This window comes from Macrosteles quadrilineatus, unplaced genomic scaffold (genome assembly GCF_028750875.1).
Source record: "Macrosteles quadrilineatus isolate MER2022 unplaced genomic scaffold, UCM_ALF_1.0 Scaffold_2__2_contigs__length_208266976, whole genome shotgun sequence".
Classification (NCBI taxonomy): domain Eukaryota; kingdom Metazoa; phylum Arthropoda; class Insecta; order Hemiptera; family Cicadellidae; genus Macrosteles; species Macrosteles quadrilineatus.
The window spans coordinates 163,320,110-163,342,700 of record NW_026542595.1 but is presented as its reverse complement, the minus strand read 5'-3'; the positions used below and the strand labels follow the sequence as shown (position 1 = coordinate 163,342,700).

Genomic DNA, 22,591 nt, shown 5'->3' with positions numbered 1-22,591 from the left:
CTGTGGGCTACGTAACGTCCATGCGCGCCTCGGTACTACTACGAATTTTCCACGTTTACTCTTACGTAATAAAACGTAGCTCTGTTGTTTTTGCACATATTTCCTTAAACTTGGTGTTCTTGTACTATTTGTTAGTTTTTCTAACCATAAATCTTCTGTAGCATGTCTTAAACGCGTACAATATTTCCGATATTTGATTTTAAAGTAGTTTAAAATTTTAATTTTTGCAATAAAAGTTGATTTAGGCCTAAAGCATAAGAGATAGAAGAAAGGTTGTAATAACCTTTTTGAAGGGCAATATATTTAGGCGTTGATAGACGCTTAAACCACCTTTCTATCATTAACCGTTTGTGAGTTAGACGCGGTAACGTAAACCGATGACCCGCGCAACTTCCCCCCCTCCCCCCCGAGTTGTGACCACCCTAGAAATGCGACATCATCGATTTTTTTCATCTACTAGATGTCCCCAACAATAATCAAAAGTCAAATTTTGTCAGACTTTCAGTGCATACTCAACCCGTTTAGCGCCTGGACTATAATTTGTTACGGTAATTAATATATGTTTAATGTAATTTTATTTTCTGTATACAGATGGAGTGGTAGATTTATTTTTAATTCATAACTGTTCTTACGCACTGCACTGGCTTAGTTCTATTTCTTTAGATACAGGTAAATGTCTTTATAAGGCAATCATCATATCAATCACTGTCTTAACTCACCACAATGAAATAAATTTAATAGTATCATGTTGCATTTCTTATTCACCTACTCCTTGGCAAGTTAGCAATAACAACTTGAAGTTAAAGACAGAATTCAAGCAATTGGGTAGTCATAAGCATTGAGATGATGATAAGAGTACATGCTGTTGTGTCACAACATTTCCATTCTACATTATCTAATTTTCTGTAAAAACCGAGCAATAAGGGAAATGATATTGGTTTTTGAGTTGTTTTCTACCAGCAATTTTAATTCTAACCCAACTAAAGTCAAACCTGATGGTTATCATGAGATTTCCTCCACATACAGTAATTTAATTTCATGTTATTATCAACTGTCACTGTGCATGAAATTATAAGGAAATCTGTCGTTTTTAGGTGTTCAACCCAAGATTAGTTTAATTATTGAAAAATAGTTGTGTACAAAAAGCATTGGGTAGCAGTAAACTTTGAGATCAGTATTAATATTTACAAAAACATATATACATTTATTTGTTTCGCTCATGCACATTGGACGAAAAAGAAGGTGAAGTGTAACTTTCTTGGGACTCGGAAGAAGCGAAGTTCCCAGAATGGAACTTAAGCTCTTTGCTGTGTCTCCACTTCATTCTGCGATTCTGAAACCACACTTTGACCTGAAACAGATAGGTAAAGCATTCAGTTTAACACGTTGACGTTAGCTACCACAAAAGTACTTAATTTGTCATTCATATGGACCAGCGACGCACATATGGGACTGCCTCTTTCTACCGATGAATTGCCGTCCCATATATGCGATGGCTGGTCACATAGACTGGTAAAATAGACTGACGTTGCAAATTTGCGTCGGTGTACCAATGCTATTTAAATAATCATATCTTCATAATGGTATGTTTTAAGGCCCTGAATTTTTTGCAATGGTCTACTAGAGATTTCTGCCACATATGTGCGTCACTTGGTTTGTGGATATGATGGTTAGTGAGGTCGTATGATCTTTGGTAAAACTATTTTTACATTGCTATATCACTGGCCCATGATCTGCGTGTACTGTGAACCTAGGGACACCCGGTCTAGATGTGTAACATTAAAATGTATATCTCCGTCTGTGACAATGACTGCAGCGTCGCATATATGTGGCGATCAGTAGCAAACATGTTAAAATAAATGATGATTTTTAGTGAATTAACCTATTGGGAAGTAGCTATTAGCGTTGGTGGCATGCCTAACTACCTAAACCTGGAGCCAATATACTTTTTAAATGTTTATGTCCCCTGAGGCCAAAAACACTATTTGTTACAATTTTTATATAGAATTATGCATACAGGGTTGTGTCCAAAAAGTCCCAGGTTGGTTACATATTTTGTGAAATATTTAAAATGGAGCTACAAAACTTTGCAAAAAGCTACTGGATATAAAAATCTATATTCACAAATTCAGTGATCACCCTACTTCCTCAGGGGAACGCTAGGAGTCAGAAGAATATCTAAAATGTAAGGATAGTTTGATGTGCATATTGAATAAAAGGTCTTTATTAGTAGAATACAATGGCACAAATTTGAGCACAAACAGATTATCTAGTAAAAAATGGCAGCCATTTAAATACTTCTTGAATCTGCCATTTTGAATCTTTGAACGATTGCCATTTTTTAATCAGTTGTTATTTTGAACTAAAATTTGCAGCATTGTATTCTACTAATAAAAGGAGGTAGCGGATCACTGAATATGTGATAAAATTGATTTTTATGTCTAGAAACTTTGTGCAAAGTTTTGTAGCTCTATTTTCAATACAGACCCGGAACTTTTTGTACACCCTGTATATACTACCTCCGAAAATGCGATGACTTGAGTAATTTTTATCCGATTTTGATGAAATTTGGCTTGAAGTTGTTCCTTACTCATTACACCAACCAATGTTATGGTTCTGATTGTATTGTTGTGTTGTTGGTTGTGATTGGTTGTAGCTATTTCCTTAGCTGGCTGTTAATAAGCAAGATACCATAATATTAGTTGCAACTAAGACCTAAACTCAACTTTTTTTTAAACACATCAAAACAATTATATTAAAATAAGCCTTTAATTAGACATTTTGTTTTAAGCATTCAAGTCATACATTCACAAAAGATTTGTACAAGGAAAAGCAGCAAGGAGCTATTAATAAGAGTATTCACTGTCAGCCCTACGTCTTCTAAGCCGCTTGACTTTCTTCTGGCGCGGCTGCTTGGCCTTCTGGGTAGTTGCTAGATCAACAAATGGCTTCTTGTCACCATCACTAAGTGACCTCCAAGCTACAGCAGCTTCTCTTATCATTTCTTTTGGACTGAACTCTCCCAGGTGAGTATTGCGGAAAGCTTGCACAAAGTTAATGTAAGGCATCCTCGTAGGCTTGGGTACCAAGATGGTGATTTTCTTTGCACCAGAAGCTTTTCCTGACTGGTCCATGATAACTTATACAAAATTATTGCTAAAGTTGATCAATAGTGTAATTTAGAAAGATTTTAGATTTTTAAAGGCTCCTTGTGCAATGATGTTAATTTTCAAACTGAATATTTGGTTACTAAGGAAACTAACACTGTGTTTTATTCCACCTATATAAAAAACTATACAATTTGAGCCACATAAGCTGAGTTAGAGCTTGATTCTCTTGTTCTGGGGACAAAGGTTTAAATCCCACCAATGACTGATGTCTTCTAGCAATGTGATAATGTGGAACCCACCACAAGCTCAAGTGAGGAGTATGTTCTTTGTATTAGATAAGATTAATAAAACACAGAAAATTAAAATATGAGTGAAGGATGAGTGTTGAAAGGATTATATGATAGCTTTGTTACTGGTTCTATAATCTATAATCTGGTTCAAAATCTGTTAATTTATTGAAATCCCTTATCAAGGACAGCTGGATCCAGTTACGAATGCATGACAGATTCATCCCTTCTGTTCTTTTTCTACTAACTTAACCCTTCTACTGCTACGTATGGATTCAGGTGTTACGGTAGTGACCGTCAGACTAACTTATCAACTATACGCTACCTGAGCATCAGTGAGCCCCAGGGTGGCTGCTAGTTGTCGTCTGTCAGGTTTGGTGATGTACTTCTGCAGTTGGAACCTCTTCTCCAGCCCCTTCCTCTGCAGATTGGAGAACACCGCCCGGGACCAGGACCTCTTGCGCTTGCCTCCAGAGTTGCTGGCAGCTAGCGGACTCCTCTCTGGTGCTTCACTCTCCAGAATCACTGGACAACCCAGGTCGTCAGGTTATTGAAATAACAATAGGATGTTGTGGAGGGATTCAGTAAGACACCCAAACACTTCCTGTTGAAATTTATTTGTTTTTGATGTGCTAAGTTTTAATTTATATTTGTTTTTTCACAATATGATGGTTAGTTGACAGGGACATATCAGTTGAGGCAGGAGGGCCACTTTAATTAATGGGTCCTCAAGAGGTCTTAGGTTTGTTGGGGCCGTTGGCGTTGGGGACACAACGAAGAGACAAATTACCCAACAATTGTGAAGGGCACAATTATCTCTCATAGCCCCATGTCCCATCACATGCAATTGAATTGCAGGCCTAAGTTGAGGTGGTTTTTGCAAGAATATGCCCTTTCTGTTTGGAACAACCAAAGAATTGATGTGGTAAAGAAAACCATGTTTATAGATGACTAGATGAGGCTGGCTCTGTTGCAAGATACATCATCATTTTCCTTGACCTAACAAAAAGTGCATGAGAGTGAACTACTTCAACAATATAGCTAATCCATTTACAAGTCCTCCTCAAACCGTTTACTGAAATGTCTAATTCATGGTACGGTAGTATATCTGTATCAATACCTTAGTTACTGTATGTATTGTGTGTGGTTGGTTACTCACGGTTAGTGTAAGGCCTGATGGGGCGAGGAGTATGCAGCAGAGTGGCTGGGTGGGGGTAGAAGGGTCTGAGGTAGTTCTGGGAGTCTCCACCTAGACGGCAGCACCGTAACAGTGAACTAACGCATTCTGAACATTGAGGCATGGAAGTAGTTGACCTCTCCTCTGGAACAAAAATTTATGCGAAGCTGGGATAAGAAAAAGTAATTTATTTACCAAAATATTATACAATCGCACAATGGAACATAATGTGAAGTAAAATTGATTTAAATTGTAAAACAAAGGATAGAAAATGTTAGTACATGTTGTGTGTTGTTCGGTGAGTCGGTGGCTCAGTTGGTAGCGTCACGGACTTCGGGCCCAAGGCAGCGATGTCGGGGTTCGGATCCTGATTGTCACTGCCAAAACATTTTATCAGTACAGTTCACCTTTGTACTGTACCGGCTCACCCCTTGCTTTGCTGGATACGTTTCACGCACAGATCTGTAGTCTATGTGGACAGGCAAATGCAAGGTTAAAAGAAGCCGCCAACCTCTTAAAAAAAAATTAAAGTAACAGTGGACTGTAACAATTATAATGTCGTTTTAATTGTTAATTGTTTAATTATTTAATAAGTATAAACAAACAAAAAAATTTCATGTTGGGTCTTGATGTATTCCACCTTGACATTTTCTGCAGTTGGTTCAGATTTTCTTTGCACCATCGGTTCCAAAAATGCTGTAAGAGTTGTTGGACATGTTGCCATCGAGAAAGTCTATTTAATTTCTGATCTTTAAGATTAGGTTCCGGAGCACTGGTGAAAGGAGTTCTAATTAAGAAATGAGCAGGTGATAAGGGCGGAAGGATATTTGGATCGCTGGATAAAAGTGTTAAAGGGCTTGAATTGATACAAGCTTCTATTTGTACTAATAAAGTGTACATTTCATTGAAAGTTAATTTTGTATTTTGTAACTTACTACTTGCTTTAGTTGGTATTTCACTAACACACTCCAGCTTCCCATAGCCCTCCGAAATTTGGTGAATGAGTGGGGATGAAACTCCAGGTGATCCCTTGTGCAGCTTGATAGTAATTGGCTGTTGTGATACTCTGAACACCACAAATATTTAAACTCTTGTAGTTCCTTGTCTGCACCAACAAATGTTTTTTCACCACACTATCATGTTTTTGGCTGTATTACATACGTTAATTGGTGGCCGAAAGTTAGGTTTTGCTGGCGATGCCAGCTGTCCATAATTTGGGGACCGAGCAGGTTTTTACAGGCCGGGGCCGCAAAATCAGCTGTCCGCTTACTTACTTAAAACATGAATGCATTTTAAATACATAATCAAAATCCATAGCATTTCAATAGAATTGTGTTATTGTCACCGTTGCCTAGCAACTATATATTTTTATTTTTGCTGATTCCTCAAATTATTTCTTCACATAACCTTAAAGTTGTAGTTGTGTTGACTATCAGTGTTCACTATTATTGTGGTGAATAGTGGTAATAGGGTATAGTGTGGTGAAAAATAGCGTTCGTACCACGGACCGAAATGGTTTTGCGGCTCTCGATCGATTTAAGTTCTCGACTTCGTCTCGAACTTAAAAACTATCTCGAGCCGGCAAAACCTCATTTTCGGCCCTAGGTACGAAATATACTATAGCATTATCCGAGTAAATTTTGTACCATATGGTTTACCTTTGCAAGATACAAACCGTATTAAGGCAGCAAGGAACGAATCTGTCGTTAAATCCTCAACTAGTTCATGATGAATGGCCTTTTGTAGTGAAACACACAAACAGAGAAACGTGTGCTTTTGTAACCTTAGTCCTTTTGTTGTAGCTTGCATATAAACAGGTCCAAAATAATCTAATCCACAATGGGAGAATAGTCTTGAAGGCTTGAAGGTTAAACTCTGTTTTGAGGTAGTTGACCCATTAGTTGATTGGTAGCCTTAAGTTTAGTCTTAAAGTATTTCAGGCATTTGTCAACCACTTCTAACTAAACTTCTACCATTTAATGGCCAATAAGTTTCTCGAAGAGAACTCAATAAACGTTGTGGTCCTGCATGAAGTACATGTGTAGATCTTCTGCACTTAACCATTTTAGGCTATGTTTGTGATCGAGAATAATTGGATGTTTATATCAACACTTAAAGTTGAATGTTTCAGTCGACCACCTACTCTGATCAGCTAGCCCTTGGTCATCAAGAAAAGGATTTAGCTGTAAGCTTGATTTATCAACATAATTGTTTTCCTTGAATGTTTTCAGTTCATGGGAGAATGAGATTGAGCTAGTTTTATAAGAGAAATTCTTCATTTATTTCTGAACATGTAAGGGAACCTATGAGACAATCTTTGGATTTTGGATTTTTATAAAACCTTAGACAATATGCTACAACATTGTAAAAGTTTCTGCAATGATGAATACTTGCTAAATATATCATGACCATGAACATGAAAAGAGACGGCTGTTACATTATTTGCTTTACGCAGCTCTAGGAGTGAGTTGACACTCGTATCAAGTCGAAGGTTTGAGCCTTCTTTCCAAAATCGATGTTCTCGAATTGATCCAAAGAACAACAGTTGAGTCAGGGTAATAATAAACATTATTGGCGTCAATGTTCATTGCTTTGATGAGAACTTGGGCTTATTGACTAAGTAGCAAAGCGCCACAAAGCTCCAATCTTGGAATTGAAGTCACCTTCAATGGAGAAACACGAGACTTTGATGAAATTAATGTCACATATTTGTTCCTCCTTTTACGTCTTGACACCTTAGATAATGTTGTTATTAAATATGTATTAACATAACATATGTTTTGAATGACACATTGAAAAATACAGCCTTTTAAGAAATAAATGTATACTAGTGTACCTGTTGCTCGAATTCGAGCAATTGCGAAGCATTACAGGCGTTATTTTAAAACGAATAACAGTCATAATTTCCGATGACTTTATAAGAGTCGACTCAAAGATTATGGAAATACTCAAGATGTACACAGCAGTTAGATATAATCAAAATCTTTTGTAAATATCTTATCTTTTTCCAAAAGCTGACCTTGTTTTTTTAGCGTTTTCTACAAATTTTCCCCACTCATAGCTGCATTAGGTTGTCTATAATAACGGTTATAAATGGAAAAAAAAAACATTATTTCTATTTCTTCTACTGTACTTTGTTGTGTTCTATGACTTTCCTGTTTCCATTGTATGCAAACGGCACTTTCAATTATTGCTCAAGAAATGTAGCACAGTGTTAATTCAGTTTTATTTTTAGTATATCAAATTGTCCATAATTTCTCTCTTTTTTCCATTGTAATTTTTAAAATGACACCAACCAAGTATCGTTTACTACAGATGCGGTACACCAAAGAATATCGTCTACGTGCAATCTCCTAGAAGTGGTAAAAAAGGCAGAAACCAACCCATACAATAGATATAAGTTAACGCCATAAGAAATCATTTTAAGAGTTACTGTGATATTAGGATTTTCCACTGATTTGGTAAAAGAACATTATATTGCAAAACATAACACGATTCAGAAGAAAATCGATTTTAAAATCAGCAAAAACCATTGCAAATACTTCATTTTGACAAATTTAGTAAATCAAAATTTAAATATTAACAGCTGTTTCATTCAAAAGTAGCTTGATTGACAGTTCACCTGGCCCTGACCGAGTGTTAATCAGAACTTTAAAGACAATCTTACAAATATTATGTTGAAATTTAATTTAGTCCCAGAAAGTTTTAGAGAAGCAAAAACTATTTTAATATATAAAGGGAATGATCCCGCTGATCCTGCTAATTGGTGACCAATTTCAGTCTGTTCAACTCTTAGAAGATTGATAGAGAGAGTGCTGGAGAAAAGAACAAGAAATTACATAGAACTTAATGTCAACCAAAGAGGGTTTGTAGCTCAACCTGGAGCCTTCATAAACCTAGCCCTGGTCAATGGTTGTTTACAAGATGCAAAAACGAATAAAAAAGACTGTATGATTGCTATGTTAGATGTTTCAAAGGCATTTGATTTTATTGGTCACGCACATTTAAAAAGATGTCTCCAATCAACAGAAATGCCTTCAATATTAAAAAACTTATTAATAAATTTAATACAAGATAACTATACAAGAATTAGGATTAAAAATACCAAATCTGAAAAAAAATTTATTGAAAAGAGGTGTTTTTCAAGGGTCTCCCCTTTCTCCAATCTTTTTTAATGTAGCTATAAATGATATCTTAAATACTATTTCAGAAAAAAAAGTATCTAACAAATTTGGATATAACATTAATTCTAATTTAGACAATATTAGCATCGCTGCCTTTGCAGATGACATAGTGTTTTTCTCTAACACAGAAAAATCAATGTCTAAATTGATTAGGACAACAAAAGAACTACTTTCTCAAATTGACCTTGATATTAATATAAATAAATCAAAAATAATTAATATTAAGAAAGGCAAACTTGTTGAAGAGGACAACTACATTGAAAATGAACAAAATGTTATTAAATTCAATACTCTAAAACTTGGGGAAAAAATTAAATATCTTGGTGTAAATGTTGAAAATGAAATAGTTTTTGATAGGTGTGAAGTTATACAAAACTTTCAAAAAGATCTAGAAAGATTAGTTGGAACTAATGTTTTAAGTCCAAAATCAGAAATTGAATATCATAAATCAGTACCTCTGGCCTAGACTAACATATGTTTTGCAAGTAACACCAAACGAATTAATAAGTATTACATTTCTTGAGGACATCGATAAAATTATTAGAAGTGCAGTAAAATAAATTCTCACTCTACCAAGTGACACACCCAATTCATTCTTATATTCCCCTAAAAGATTCAAAGGTCTGGGAATAATTCGAGCAAAATGTTCTATACAGCATATAAACATGTGTGTAATTAAAAAAAACGTACAAAATAGCCATGTAAACGAGCTAATAAACATCCCCCAAAGAATTACCATGTCACTTCAAAAACTTCAAATAGAAATTGATGATATTTTTACACATGATTTTGAATTTAAAGTGAAAATAAGAATTGGTTTAAATTTGAGATCAAAATTACAGTTGAAAGAATTTGAACTTTGGTCTAAATTACCATGTAAAGGTAAAGGAATAGAATTATTCAAAGAAGTGCCTAGTAGCAACACATGGACATATTTAAAAAATTGCCTTACTACAGGAGAATGGATCACTTCATTAAAAATGATATCTGGTGTTGTACCAGTACGCAGCGTACCAGGGCGAAGCCAGGATGGAACCCTTTGCAGACATTGCAAGGAGCCTGAAACCCTTCCGCATGTCCTTGGATCTTGTCCCTTTGGTGCCTTACTGCGTAATGCAAGACACCATGCTGTAAGAGCAATGATCGCAGAAGAACTACGAAAGAAAGGCTGGCAAGTAGTAGAAGAAATACATTGCATCGAAGATGGTGGATCGAACAGAAGATTGGACATTTTAATTTATGATACAAAATCTAAAAAGTGGAATTGTAATTGATCTAACTATAAGGTTCGTAACATCAACAAATCAACCCCTAGAAGTAGATGAAGAAAAGAGGAAAATTTATAGTAAATGTGAAACTTATTTAAGAAACAAATATAATCTAAATTCTATATCAGTAATTGGCATAATGATTGGTGCATAATGATTGGACTATTACAAAATTTTTGACGAATTTAAAAAAAATATATAATCTTCCATCAAAATTAAAAAATGAAATAGTCATAAAAGTGTTAAAGAATCATGTAAAATAATTCAAAATCATTTATATGGACAACGTTATTAATCTATGTTACATGTTATTTATATCGTAAATTTAAGTTTTTTTTTTACTGTGTCTAATAGGCAAAGTTTTTTAGTAAACTCAGTTTTCAAAATAAATAATAATAAATGTATGCTTATGGTCGTAATGTAAACACATCTGAAGAGGGAACTTTAAAGGCCTCTGGGGCAGAGCCCCAAGGGAATTCACCACGTTTCTCTTTTGATGGCTCATCTACAGACTAAAACCTTTCTTTAGAGACCCCTATCAAGTTTCTACACCCAGCCCTTCTCTGTAATTAGCTGTGACAGAACCCCGTTTTTCCTCCATAAGAATAACATGGGATTGGTATTTGAAGGCCACTGGGGCAGAGCCCCAAGGGAATTTACCACGTTTCTCTTTTGATGGCTCATCTACAGACCAAGACCTTTCTTTAGAGACCCCTACCGAGTTTTTACACCCAGCCGTTCTCTCAAATTAGCTGTCACAAAGAAAAACAGTTCCAAATTAATACATACAAGAACACATACATATAGGTATATTATGTGTTTTTACACACATAAAAACTACTATATTTCAATTAATTGCTCCCTACGAACAATCTTCTTCTGCGTATGGGGAGAGTTTTCATAGTAACTCACTTCATTACACAAGCGGTCCAACTAGTGTTCTCTAGGTAAAAGTAACTGAAGAGTATAAAATTTAATTCTTAATGGTTACAACCAAATATAATTTTTTTTTTATGTTGATGTTTAATGATTACACACACAGACATACTGCCAAAAGGCAGTGTTCCCGCACTATAAAAAAGACTATATACACCCCCTGAAATTAGAGAGAAGTAGTTAATCAAACTTCTCTAACCGGACACAAAGAAAACTTTAATCTAATTATCATTTTTTACAATTAAACTTGATTTCCACCAGCAGTGCCTTGAAATCAATACTTGAACATAATATCATTGACTATTAATTGGATACATAAGTTGTTGTATTAATAGTCAAAGATAATATGTGACAATATACAATTCAACTATACTAGGTAAAACCCTTCAAAATCGACGGTTACTGTTGATGTTTCAAGCTAAATCGTTTAATTATTTGATCAATGATAAATAACTCCATTTTTGAAACAATTTGAGTTGTTCGTGATTCAGCAGCGTGCTTAAGGTACGCCTGATCTTAGTAATCAATAACTAAAAAGAAATCTGGCATTTCACTGAAGGGTGTAGATCAAAACCTATAGGATAACGTAATTAGAAATGAGTACCCTAAATATATCTAAATCTAAATTCCATATCCAAGAAATAATCAAATTTATGTTTTTTTTATGGAGTAATAAAGTATCTTGAACTCAACTGATTCAAACTATCAATATCAATTGTGTTCTATGAGTAGGCCTATTTTAAGACCAAGACATATAAAATAACTAAAATAAAAAAGGAGCTACGTACCATTAAGTTAAAAATATAGAGAACAAAAGACTGGTTTGTTTTCGTTCTTTTGACATGTCAAAAGCATTTGACACTGTTAATCACAGCATATTAAAAAACAAATTACAATTTTATGGTTTTCAAGACAATTCAATTAAACTTATCAATTCGTATTTAAAAAATAGAGAACAATTTGTTAGTTTCAAAAATGAGCTATCTCTAGGAAAAAATATAGACGTTGGTGTTCCTCAGGGTTCATCTTTAGGGCCACTACTGTTTAATATCTACATCAATGATCTGCCATACAATTTGTTAGGTGAAAATACTAATAGTTTTCTTTACGCTGATGACCTAGGCTTGAATGTTTGTTCTGAATCTAGAGATCAAATTAATCGCATCCTGCAAATTGCTACAGATCTGATTTATCAGTGGTTTAATGCAAATAGATGATGCCTAAATCTAAATAAATTGCAAGATTTGGAAATTTGTTTCTCAAATAGACAGCCCCTATTTAATGAGATAAAACCTTTAAAATTTCTTGGAATTAATTTAAATTCAAAACTAGAATCGAAGGATCACATTGACATAACCGCAACCAAGCTGTCGAAAGGTGTATACTGTTTATGAAGATTAAAAGGTTGTGTAACACAAGATGTTATGATAACAGTGTATTATGCACAGATACATAGTTTATTGAGTTATGGAATTTTGGCGTGAGGTTTCCAATCATATTCCAAAAAGTTATTTAAATTGCAAAAAAGGGCGATAAGGCTTGTAAGTGGTGTACGCTCTAGAACTCACTGTAAACCTATATTTAAACATTTCCAAATTTTAACTTTACCTGCAATATATATTCTTCAAGTTTTGTTGTGTGTAAAAAATCATTTGGAATTTTTTCAGAAAATTCAAATAAACATAATTATGAAATCAGATTTAAAGACAACTTACAAAATACTCAAAGAGTCAAACAAACATTCAATACATGGCAGATAAATTGTTTAATAATTTATCAGTGGAGTCTCGGGAGTTGTCATTGAACACTTTCAAATCAAAAATGAAAACATATTTAATACAAAAATGTCCATATGATTGGAGGATTTTTTTACATGTCAAAATATTTCTATTTAATTGTGCCTGTATTTTATATGTATATATATAATTTTTTTATTGTACTGTCTTATTATATTGATTGATTACATGTAACTATTCATTTGCTGTATTTAATAACAGCACTATGTATTTTGTGACTACTGTCAATGCATTGTGAAATGTCTACAACAATAAATTGATTTGATTGATTACAGATAAGTCTTAAAATAATATATAGATTAACCACGGTGGAAGGAAAATACATAGGTGTGCTATTCCCGTGGTATGCTGACGTTACTCAGATTGCAAACACCATTTTACCATTTTGAAACAATAACAATCAAATCAAAACAAATATATACTTTACGGCAATTCAATCAGCTGATTTTTTGATCGCAATCTGGGTGACGTCAGCATATGACGGGAATTTAGCACACCTATGTATTTTCTTTCCACCATGTAGATTACCATTGTATTTTCCAACGCGAGTAGGCCTAAAATGGAATAAAATCACACACAAATCGGAAGGTGTTCTTGGACCAAAGAGTGTCAGCTGATCAAAGATCGATAAACATCCTAGTCGATAACATTCGATCGATACTAATGTGTTGATCTCAAAGAGGTTTCGATTCGGTTGTTTGTACCGACGGTGGTGTTTTTGTTTACGGTTTACCTGGTAGCAGCAAACGGAGTGGATTGAACGACTCGGTCTCGCAGAGAAGTACCACAAAGAGGTGATAACAGGACATGATCAAAGGACTTTGGATCCGAGCTCGGGTCTGGTCAATATCTAGCGATGCGTGAAACATTCGACTACACTATGGTGCAGTAGACATTCCATTCTCATCGTTTATGTTGCAACTTTGACTTTTAAAAAGGTACACTTCTTATCCAACAGTTAAATCGGAAAGCTTTGTGTCCGCTTACGCTTAAAAGCGCCGAAGTTGACAAAACGAGTATATCGTATATCTCACTGGTTCTTCAATCTTTAGTCGTAATACCACTAATACCAGAGGCCTACGTTAGTTTATTAATTGGTTATTTATTCTGTTAAAATTAGTGAAATGACAATAAATAATTGTGAACATCAAACCGACGCATACAACGTGGACAAAATGTATATGAAAGCACGCTATTTACATTTTTTTGGCTGTTGATAATTTTAAAATAAAGGTGAACATAGTCCAATTTAACTATCAACGGAGTATATCTACTGCTTTCAATATCGTTTTCTTTTTTTATTCATCAAACTTGTTAATGTCAATGTGAAGAGGAAACCAATTTTAAACTATAGTATCATTTATGTAGTATATCTACTCCGATCTCGACAGTAATATATGCAGAAAATCCATTAAGAATCTGCCTGCTAAGGTTTTGGCTTATTCCAGACCTGAAACTCCAAGGGCTCCCAAAGTTACCATGAGAATTTCATACAAATAATTTTATCAATATCAGTTTCTTCGGAAATAGTAGGAAAGATATATTGTTGACAAGCGCTTTGGTAGCCTACTAAGTAACATTGAATTCGTCGTATTATTTTCACTTTACACTGTCACAAACATGATTTGGACAAACATGATAGAATATTTAGTAGAAAAATGCCGAGAGTTTTTCTTATATGATGTAATTGATTGTACAAATAGTTTTATTACCTGATATATTGTCTCTTTCTTTATTCTCTGATGAAAGTGCTTAAAAATAACAATAAGTAGTTTTACATTTCGCACATCGTAACTGTCAAAATTTATTCGAATTGGAAACACACACACTATATTTTACGATAATACAAGGGAATTTTAGTGGTTTTGAACCAGAAACAAGAGAAGTTATAATAGTTACATGTATCATAACTCAAAATTAAAAACAAGTCAAAACGAAGTGAAATGGACTTTCGCTATGCCTATAGCGTTACATCGCATTTCGATTGACTGTTATAGATAAACTTTTTAATCATCTTCTATCAAATTTAATATTTGCATGGCATTAATCAAGAAACATAAACTGCAAGAAATTAGGCTGTTTTGAATTGCCATTTTACCTGTTCTTTTTACCTTACATAAGATTGACCTGAGAATTTGCAAGTAAATTCCTCGTCGTGATTGAAAAACTGAGAGCTGCTTTGGCGGGTGTTTCATGTTTGATCACGATTGTGATTGTTAATGTTACCTAAATTTTTCTCTCATTTTAATTTAAATTTTACAAGAACGTCTTTACGCTTTGGTTGAAATACCAGAGGGCAAGCAGTAGATTATTTTATTTGAACGATTTGTTTTAAATAAAAAGATTATATGAATGTACAACTAATTTTTTGTTACAAATTTAACAGGTTTTTTTACAAATAAATAAACTGAAAACGAGTCACCAACGTCCATTAAAACTAAAACTAAGCCTCCTTTAGCCGTTCGATAACGATGGCCTACGACAGAGCCACAGTTAAGAAGCAATAAGAAAAATCGCAAATTCGACATTCTCTTCTCTCGTTAGAAAATCATAATTGGCTTAGGATAATTTAAGCGATAGTTATGTCCGGACATATTTAGGCAGAGGGGACATGTTTACGTCTACGGATGAGTTGTTGGAATAATTTAAACTTCTTTAGCAAAAAAAGCCATATATTTAACCTGCAAACTATTATTATTTGGTCAAAGTGTCAATCGCACATTGCAATATTTCCCAAAACATAGGAAACACATTATTTATGTTGCCAAAGTACAGTTCACCTTTGTACTGTACCGGCTCACACCTTGCTTTACTGTATACTGTTCACGCACGGGCGGTTAGTCTATGGGGACGGGCAAATGCAAGGTAAAAAGAGGCCGCCAACCTCTTTTAACCTAGCATTTGCATCTAAATCATCTAAAAAAAGACATTATATTTCTGTTTAAAAGTTTAACATTGTTTAAATGGAGAAAACTATAGGTATGGCAATGGCAAGAACAAAATATAATTTTTCAGTTATTTTTTGTCCAAACTAAGCTTATAAGATATCGTTGTTATTTGCATAACATTTCCTAGTATTTACATCTCCTGCAAATATTTTGTAAAATTAATAGTTTTCATGGAATTTGGCATACAATATTTTTAAAGCCACGATTTTTAAACGGTTCAAGATTTTTTATTCATATTTTGCACAGACATAGTGGTAAATAAGATACAGTTTTCAATGCTGTAGCTCAAGGAGTTAAGGAGTTATGAACGTGTTTGTAAAAATCACATACAGACAGATCATATACCGAAAACGGAATGAGATAGGACAAATGTTTCATTACTGTACATTTTTTGTTTCTTTTGACATGCTGAATAACGTGACAAAGTTTGCTCATATGGTCGAAGACACCCTGTATACTATATAATATGAAACTGCAACCTCGTCTCGTGTTTATGTTTATGATGTAAAGTTATGATCAACAATAACTCGATGCTGGTTCGCCGCGACAATATCATTGTAGCCACCCACAGCGTCGCGAGGACGTCTGCGATTTATACCTTCCAGACTCAGAGGACTCCTCCGAACACCCTTCCAGCAAAAGTGGATACACATATCACACGATTACGGGTGGTATACTCAATCTTTATAAAAGTGCAATAACCTTCAGCTTACAGAAGCCTAAACGACTACTGCAGTTTCGTAGGCTCAATTTACATAAGCAGGTCTGATTCAAGAAAACACTGTAAATTACATTCAGTCACAAAGTCACATTCAAGAAAACTTTGCATGTCGATCTTAATTGAACAGACAAACTTACACAAACTTTAACATCTAAATAGTCCAATGAACATGAACTGACCAGTAGTTGTAGTTGAACACAGACTCTACTTATTATGGACTAACTGTCAGCAATACTACAATTCACTAACCTAATCTCTACTGAAAATTGTATATTATCCAAAATACAGTAGGAAACTCGTTAACATGTCGCTTGCTTGTAATCAAGGTTTTGACCTCTTATAGAGGTTTGCAATAACATGTGATTGGAAGAAAGATAAAATACACTAAACTTGTTATCATGGGTGATTTACTTGCGAGGTTCTACCATATACAAATCAACACTAATAGACTTCTCATTCCGTTGTAAATTTTGAAGCTTGTTTTTTCGTATCTAGTTCATGATGGGGAAACTGTCAATTAAATTTGGTTTCTATTATTCTAGAGTTAATTTCATGGTGTTTTCTTTACTATTTGATTACTGTAAATAACTAGGGAACGAGTTATCACCACCCCCCCCCCCTTGGGTAGGGTGAGGGTAGGTGGGTTTATGATTAGGTAGTTTTGTTTCGTTAAACGTTGTTTTAAATTAAAGACTAAAAAGTAGAAAATAACTTGTAAATAAAAATACTTTTTAAAAATGCCACGTTTTTAATTTCACAAAAAAGAAGAAAAAAAATTACAAATTGTGGAGAGAATAAATACTTGTAAGATTTAAAATTTAAAAAATTGGGGCACATGCAATAGATAATAATAGTTCAATTGGTGAAGATAATTGTAAATTAGCTATTGCATGCGCCCCACATTTTTCGTTTTAAATCTTACAAGTATTTATTCCCTCCACATATTTATAAATTACTTTCTACTTTTTAGTGCGTTTAATGTTAAAAACATGGTATTTAAAAGGTTTGTTTTTATTTACATAAATAATTGTATATATAATTGTAATATAATTTTATAATTGTAAATATTGACGCAGCCTAACCAGTTCATGCTGGTATCAAGCCAAGGAGGATTTAATAAGGTAAATAAGGTAATATATTTCTTTTTCAGTTTGCGTGGTCCAAAATATGTAGGGCCTATTCAATAAATAAAATGATATTTGACGGCAAAATATTTTTCCGATGGCTAAATTGAACTACTGTAAGCTTTATTATTTTTATTCTAAATCTAATACACTTTAAATTGGCGATGGAATACCTACTTCCAGGTACTGTCTATTAAGCTACAATTTGCTTTAGTCGAAGCAACAATTTGTAAATAAATGGTAGCATAGATTAAGCATACTTAAGGGAGTATGGTTAATCTATGGTGGTAGCTTTGTCTATTTTAACCTGGTAATGATAGTATATTGTGTTTGCCTAAAAACAGTAATTCGAGTGCCCCGATGACAGTTAAATGTTTTCTCCTTCAGTGTATTTTCTGACTTTATTTCAGCGTGTGTTTTAATACATTTTGGTAACAGCAATACTGCAAATATGCCTCGAAAAGTCGTTGTTTATTTGGAGGATTTCTAGCAGCGTTGTTGAATTTCTTCAAATTAATTTATGGTTAACGGAATCAAACATTTTTACGACAAGTTTTACGTCCAGTGTAGTTGTCTCACAATAGCCCAACGATTGCTTAGCTTTTCTGTTATAAGGAATCAAATCAAAAAGGGTTTGTTTTAATTTAGTTTTTGTTTAAAATTTAGTTTTAAAAGCAAAAAATAATTTAAATACAATTTCCAATCTATACACATTGTTGGCCTTCAGCAAAAAAAAATTATAAATTGTATGGAATTTATAAACAATCTCAAGCATGAATTCTTCATACGAAAAACTTGGTGGTCATTTGATTTACGATTTTAAAATATCAATACAATTTATCAGTAGCGTTGTTAAAATTGTCCACACAATAATTATCGATGCACTAGGGGTCTATTTGAAAACTAAATAGTCTATTTGGATTAATTACAATCCATATTTAAAATAGTCAGAGATTCTTACTCTTTGTACTACAACTAATATGCTAAAACCGCAGCTTTTAAATTCTTAAAATATCCCCCAGCAAAATGAGTCAAATAAGCTTAGTTGGTACAGTACATAGCATAGTATACTTAGTATAGCATAGCTTAGTATACTATACAGTTAGTAGTATTAATAAGCATTCGTACTACAGGTTTGAGATGTTTTTTTTTTTATTTGAATTGTACCACGTTTGATTTCTCTTCGAGGTATTTTAGAAAAATTACAAATACTAATGACACATACTATGGAAACAAAATTCTAACGTAAGTCATTTTCTTTCTACATTTTATACAAATAACATTATAACATTTTTATTTGAAATTATTGAAACATCACTAACCACAGATAGCCCCATTTTCGTATGTAATGTAAAAACATTGTATCATGGCCATCCGTTTTGATGTAAACAAATGTAAACTTGAAAAAGCTCAGATGATTGACAACAAAATTCAGCACAAACTATGAAATTTAAAAAAAAAACCTATAGGACGAAGGGCTTTTACGGGATAACATGCAAACCCACTAAAGGCACATCTAGAGGATAAGAGCTTTAAATTGTTACCTAATACTCCTATAAAAACATATATTTACGAGTCAATTTGCAAATTCTTTTAATAATTTCTTACTCACCACCTAATTATGATAGCTGCCATTAATAATCAAATTCTTCCAGATTTTGATTTGGAACTTGAAGGCCTAACAATAATTGAATTTCTTTCGGCATCGATCCTTCTTTTTTACCAAACATTGAAGATCCTTTAAGATAAATTATAACATTTTTTACGGAGGAAACTCATTGACAAATCTGTTACTAATTAAACATATTTAAAACAATCAAATTAGGAATAGGTGCTTGTGAAAACCAACTCATGAACCAGATTTTCTACGGGGTTTAAATGTTTTAACTCTTTTATCTTTTTTGCAAAAATATCTGCAATTAATTGTGTGTAAAACCTATGTGACCAGTCACATAGGACACTTTGCAAAACTAAGTTGTAATATTATATGACGCTAAGTACGTAATTAATGTTACAGAACGTGTAGATTATGATTGATCATGCACAATTTTGTATTGGATCATTTTACCTTTATATTTCTTTACAATGCGCACTTGTTATTTTCAAGGAATTTTATATTTCTAAAACTAGCCAAGTCTTCTTATCTTTGTGGCGTGTGTGCTTTGCATGGATTTTGCTTGATATGTACATTACTACGAGATTACTCATCAATGTTAGTCAAGAGGACCAACATAACTTGTTCATGACATTACTTTATTTTCATCATCCTGAGTCTACGAAGAATTGGTGTTTACATGATTTGTTTCTTAAATTGCGTATTGAAATTCAAATATTTTAATCAATTAAGATTGTTATTGAGATTGAAACCTAGTTATTTAACAAATATGGAGCTATTTGTAAAACATAGCTGTTCGTGCATACGATATCGTTGACAGTTATTATGGTTGGTAGTCGGGAGCGTATGGTTCTCGCGCCAGACTTCTCAGATTACCTGTTTAATTCTGCAAATAGCAGAATTTCTGATACTTCTAAACTGGGCCTATGTTTGATAATCGCTTTCAACAATCGGTCCTTGCAAACAGCTGATCTTAGTCAGTAACAAACTATACAAATCATCTATCTCTTTTATTAATTCTGTAGGCAATTTTTTTTATCAAAATTGTGAGTTTGACAGCTCGCATGAGTCGTAAGATGATGGGGGTCTCAGGGGTCGGGGAAAATTGAAGATTATGTCCAAATCTACTATAAAAATGAGAAATAGTGAAAAATATCCTCAATTTGAAATGCGTTGGGATTGAAAAACGTCTGCTTTGTTTACATTAAACGCGTGATTTCAAATTTAATCATTTTCATTCATTCATACTTTTTATAATCATTTTAAACTTTTAATTTCTGTTGATAAAGTGCGTGAAGTTTGTTTACTAATCAATAAATAATTTAGTTAGTTTCTGCTTTCACTAAAGTGATATATATAAAACTTAATATATATATAAATATATGTAAATATATGTGATATATATATAAATGTATATAAGTGATAAATTATCAACTTACAATTTTCAGAGCTGCTGCGTGAAAGATAATTTTATTCTTAATTCTTAGTTTGTTTGACTATTACAAATTTATTTTACTTTTGGATTTTTTAGTGACTATGTTCCTAAATGCCACTAGTCTTATTCCATTCCATACTTCACTTTTGTTCGCATTTCACATTCAACTCAAAATAGATACATAAAATCTGCCGCTGTCCTGAAAAGCCGTAATGTGAAATGATTATTAGTCCTGCAGTGTTATACCTTTGCTCACCAACATATTGTGTAATATATGAAAATTGATTCAACTAAGATTTCTATGATGCAACTATGACTTCTTCCAAATCTGTTACCTGACTATCAGAAGAAAAACATCCTTGCGGCTACTTGGGCATTATCTGAAAATTGAGTCAACTGTTGCCTTTGCAGGTACTTGCATTATTGTCGCATACTAGGCCTGCTTTGGTTGTAGACCCTTTGTTTCTTGTTGATAATATTCCTGTTAGTAATATACTTGTAATTTCGCATTTTTTACATAGATAGAATTTTGTCATCCTTGTCCTGTTTATTTTTTTATGTATACTATTTATACTTGTCACATATTTTGAAGCATATTTGTATCCGATATGATTATTCTTTGCCAATATTTTGTCTTTAGTGTTGCCACATCCACATGATGTTACTACTTTTATGCAATGGTTGTTTTGACGTTCGAATATATACTGTAGGATATTACATATTTATACCATATAACTTTTGTGAAAACTAACAGAGTTTAGTCTATATGTACCTGAGTGATTGTTGGTAGACTGAGATGGTCTCCTAGGAGGGGCGATGTCTTCTGAGAGGATCCTGTCCATGCCGAACTTGAGGGATCGCGAACTAGAGGGTTGAGGGCCCGGACTGTCGGTTAGTTTATCAACAAAATGTCCTCCCACCTCACAATCCACCCCTTCTTGGTTGTTCATTATCAATATCACGTGAAACACTCAAGCGTGTTGTCAACCACTAATGTAAACAATATACCTTAGCACATCATAGGATAGTGTGTTACTAATTCCTTGAGTCCAATTTTGTCTTCGGGGATTGGAACTCTGGTTGTTGGTTCTTGTAAAAATTTTAGGTCCAAAAAACACTTGGATGAAGCTTAGGAAATGTACAGCATTCTCTTACAATATTGGAAGATTGCATCAATTAAATTTAAAAAAAATTAAATATTTAACACGATATTCTAGATAAAACTAAAAACATGTCCATACTTTTTGTATAAATACTCAAATAAACATAAATCTAGACGCACTAAGCGAGAAATCTTGAAGTGGCAACTCGTCGGTCCGAGACGCGATAGCAAACTGATAGCCCAGAATCTTACAAGGAGGAGGCGTGGCTAAATCCGACCAATCAGAAACCCTCTAGCCAGCAATAATTGAAATGGGCGTGGCCAAGCATTGTAGCAGCCTTCGATATTGCGCCTAATAACAATTAAAGGGTGTCATAACTCATAATGTAATTTTGAGATATTTACGAGTGAATGGAATAGGAAAGCGGCCAGCTCGTGTGTTTGTGTACTGAGAGCTTTATAGAGAGTGTATGAAATACGTTAGTGTACATAAAGGTCGAGAGATATATTAAGGTTGTGAAAGAAACCTTTAGCAAACGCTTATTGTTGAAGATAGATAACAGTAATAGTCGTTTATAAGAACTTTAATGAACGTTTTTGTAATTCAATAAAATTAAGTTGTATTGATTCAATAAACGCATTTTAAACTTATTTAAACGAGTTTTAATGACGGAAATTGGGATTGCGTGGTAAACATGAAATTTATTACACAAGAATGTTCAATTTTCCGTTTTAGCGAATTTCCCTATAGGGAAGTAGCTATTACCGTAGGTCTCATGGTAACACTTAGGCCCGGGACCGATTTACTTTTTCATTTTGATGTCCCCAGAGGCCAAAAACACCATTCGTTCAAATTTTTATATATGTATATATATGTATATATATATA

The 22,591-nt window shown here is 33.6% G+C and overlaps 1 protein-coding gene across 1 annotated transcript; it reads right to left on the bottom strand.

Annotated features, from left to right (window-relative positions):
- Nucleotides 1–1,204: 1,204 nt before the first annotated feature.
- On the bottom strand, nt 1,205–21,551 carry LOC128985096 (H2.0-like homeobox protein). The gene is made up of 4 exons (XM_054404477.1): nt 21,374–21,551; nt 4,557–4,718; nt 3,723–3,922; nt 1,205–1,351 (listed from the first exon to the last, which is right to left on the bottom strand). The coding sequence occupies exons 1-4, from the start codon at nt 21,549–21,551 to the stop codon at nt 1,205–1,207; spliced, it is 687 nt and encodes a 228-aa protein (XP_054260452.1).
- Between the last annotated feature and the right edge of the window lie 1,040 nt (nt 21,552–22,591).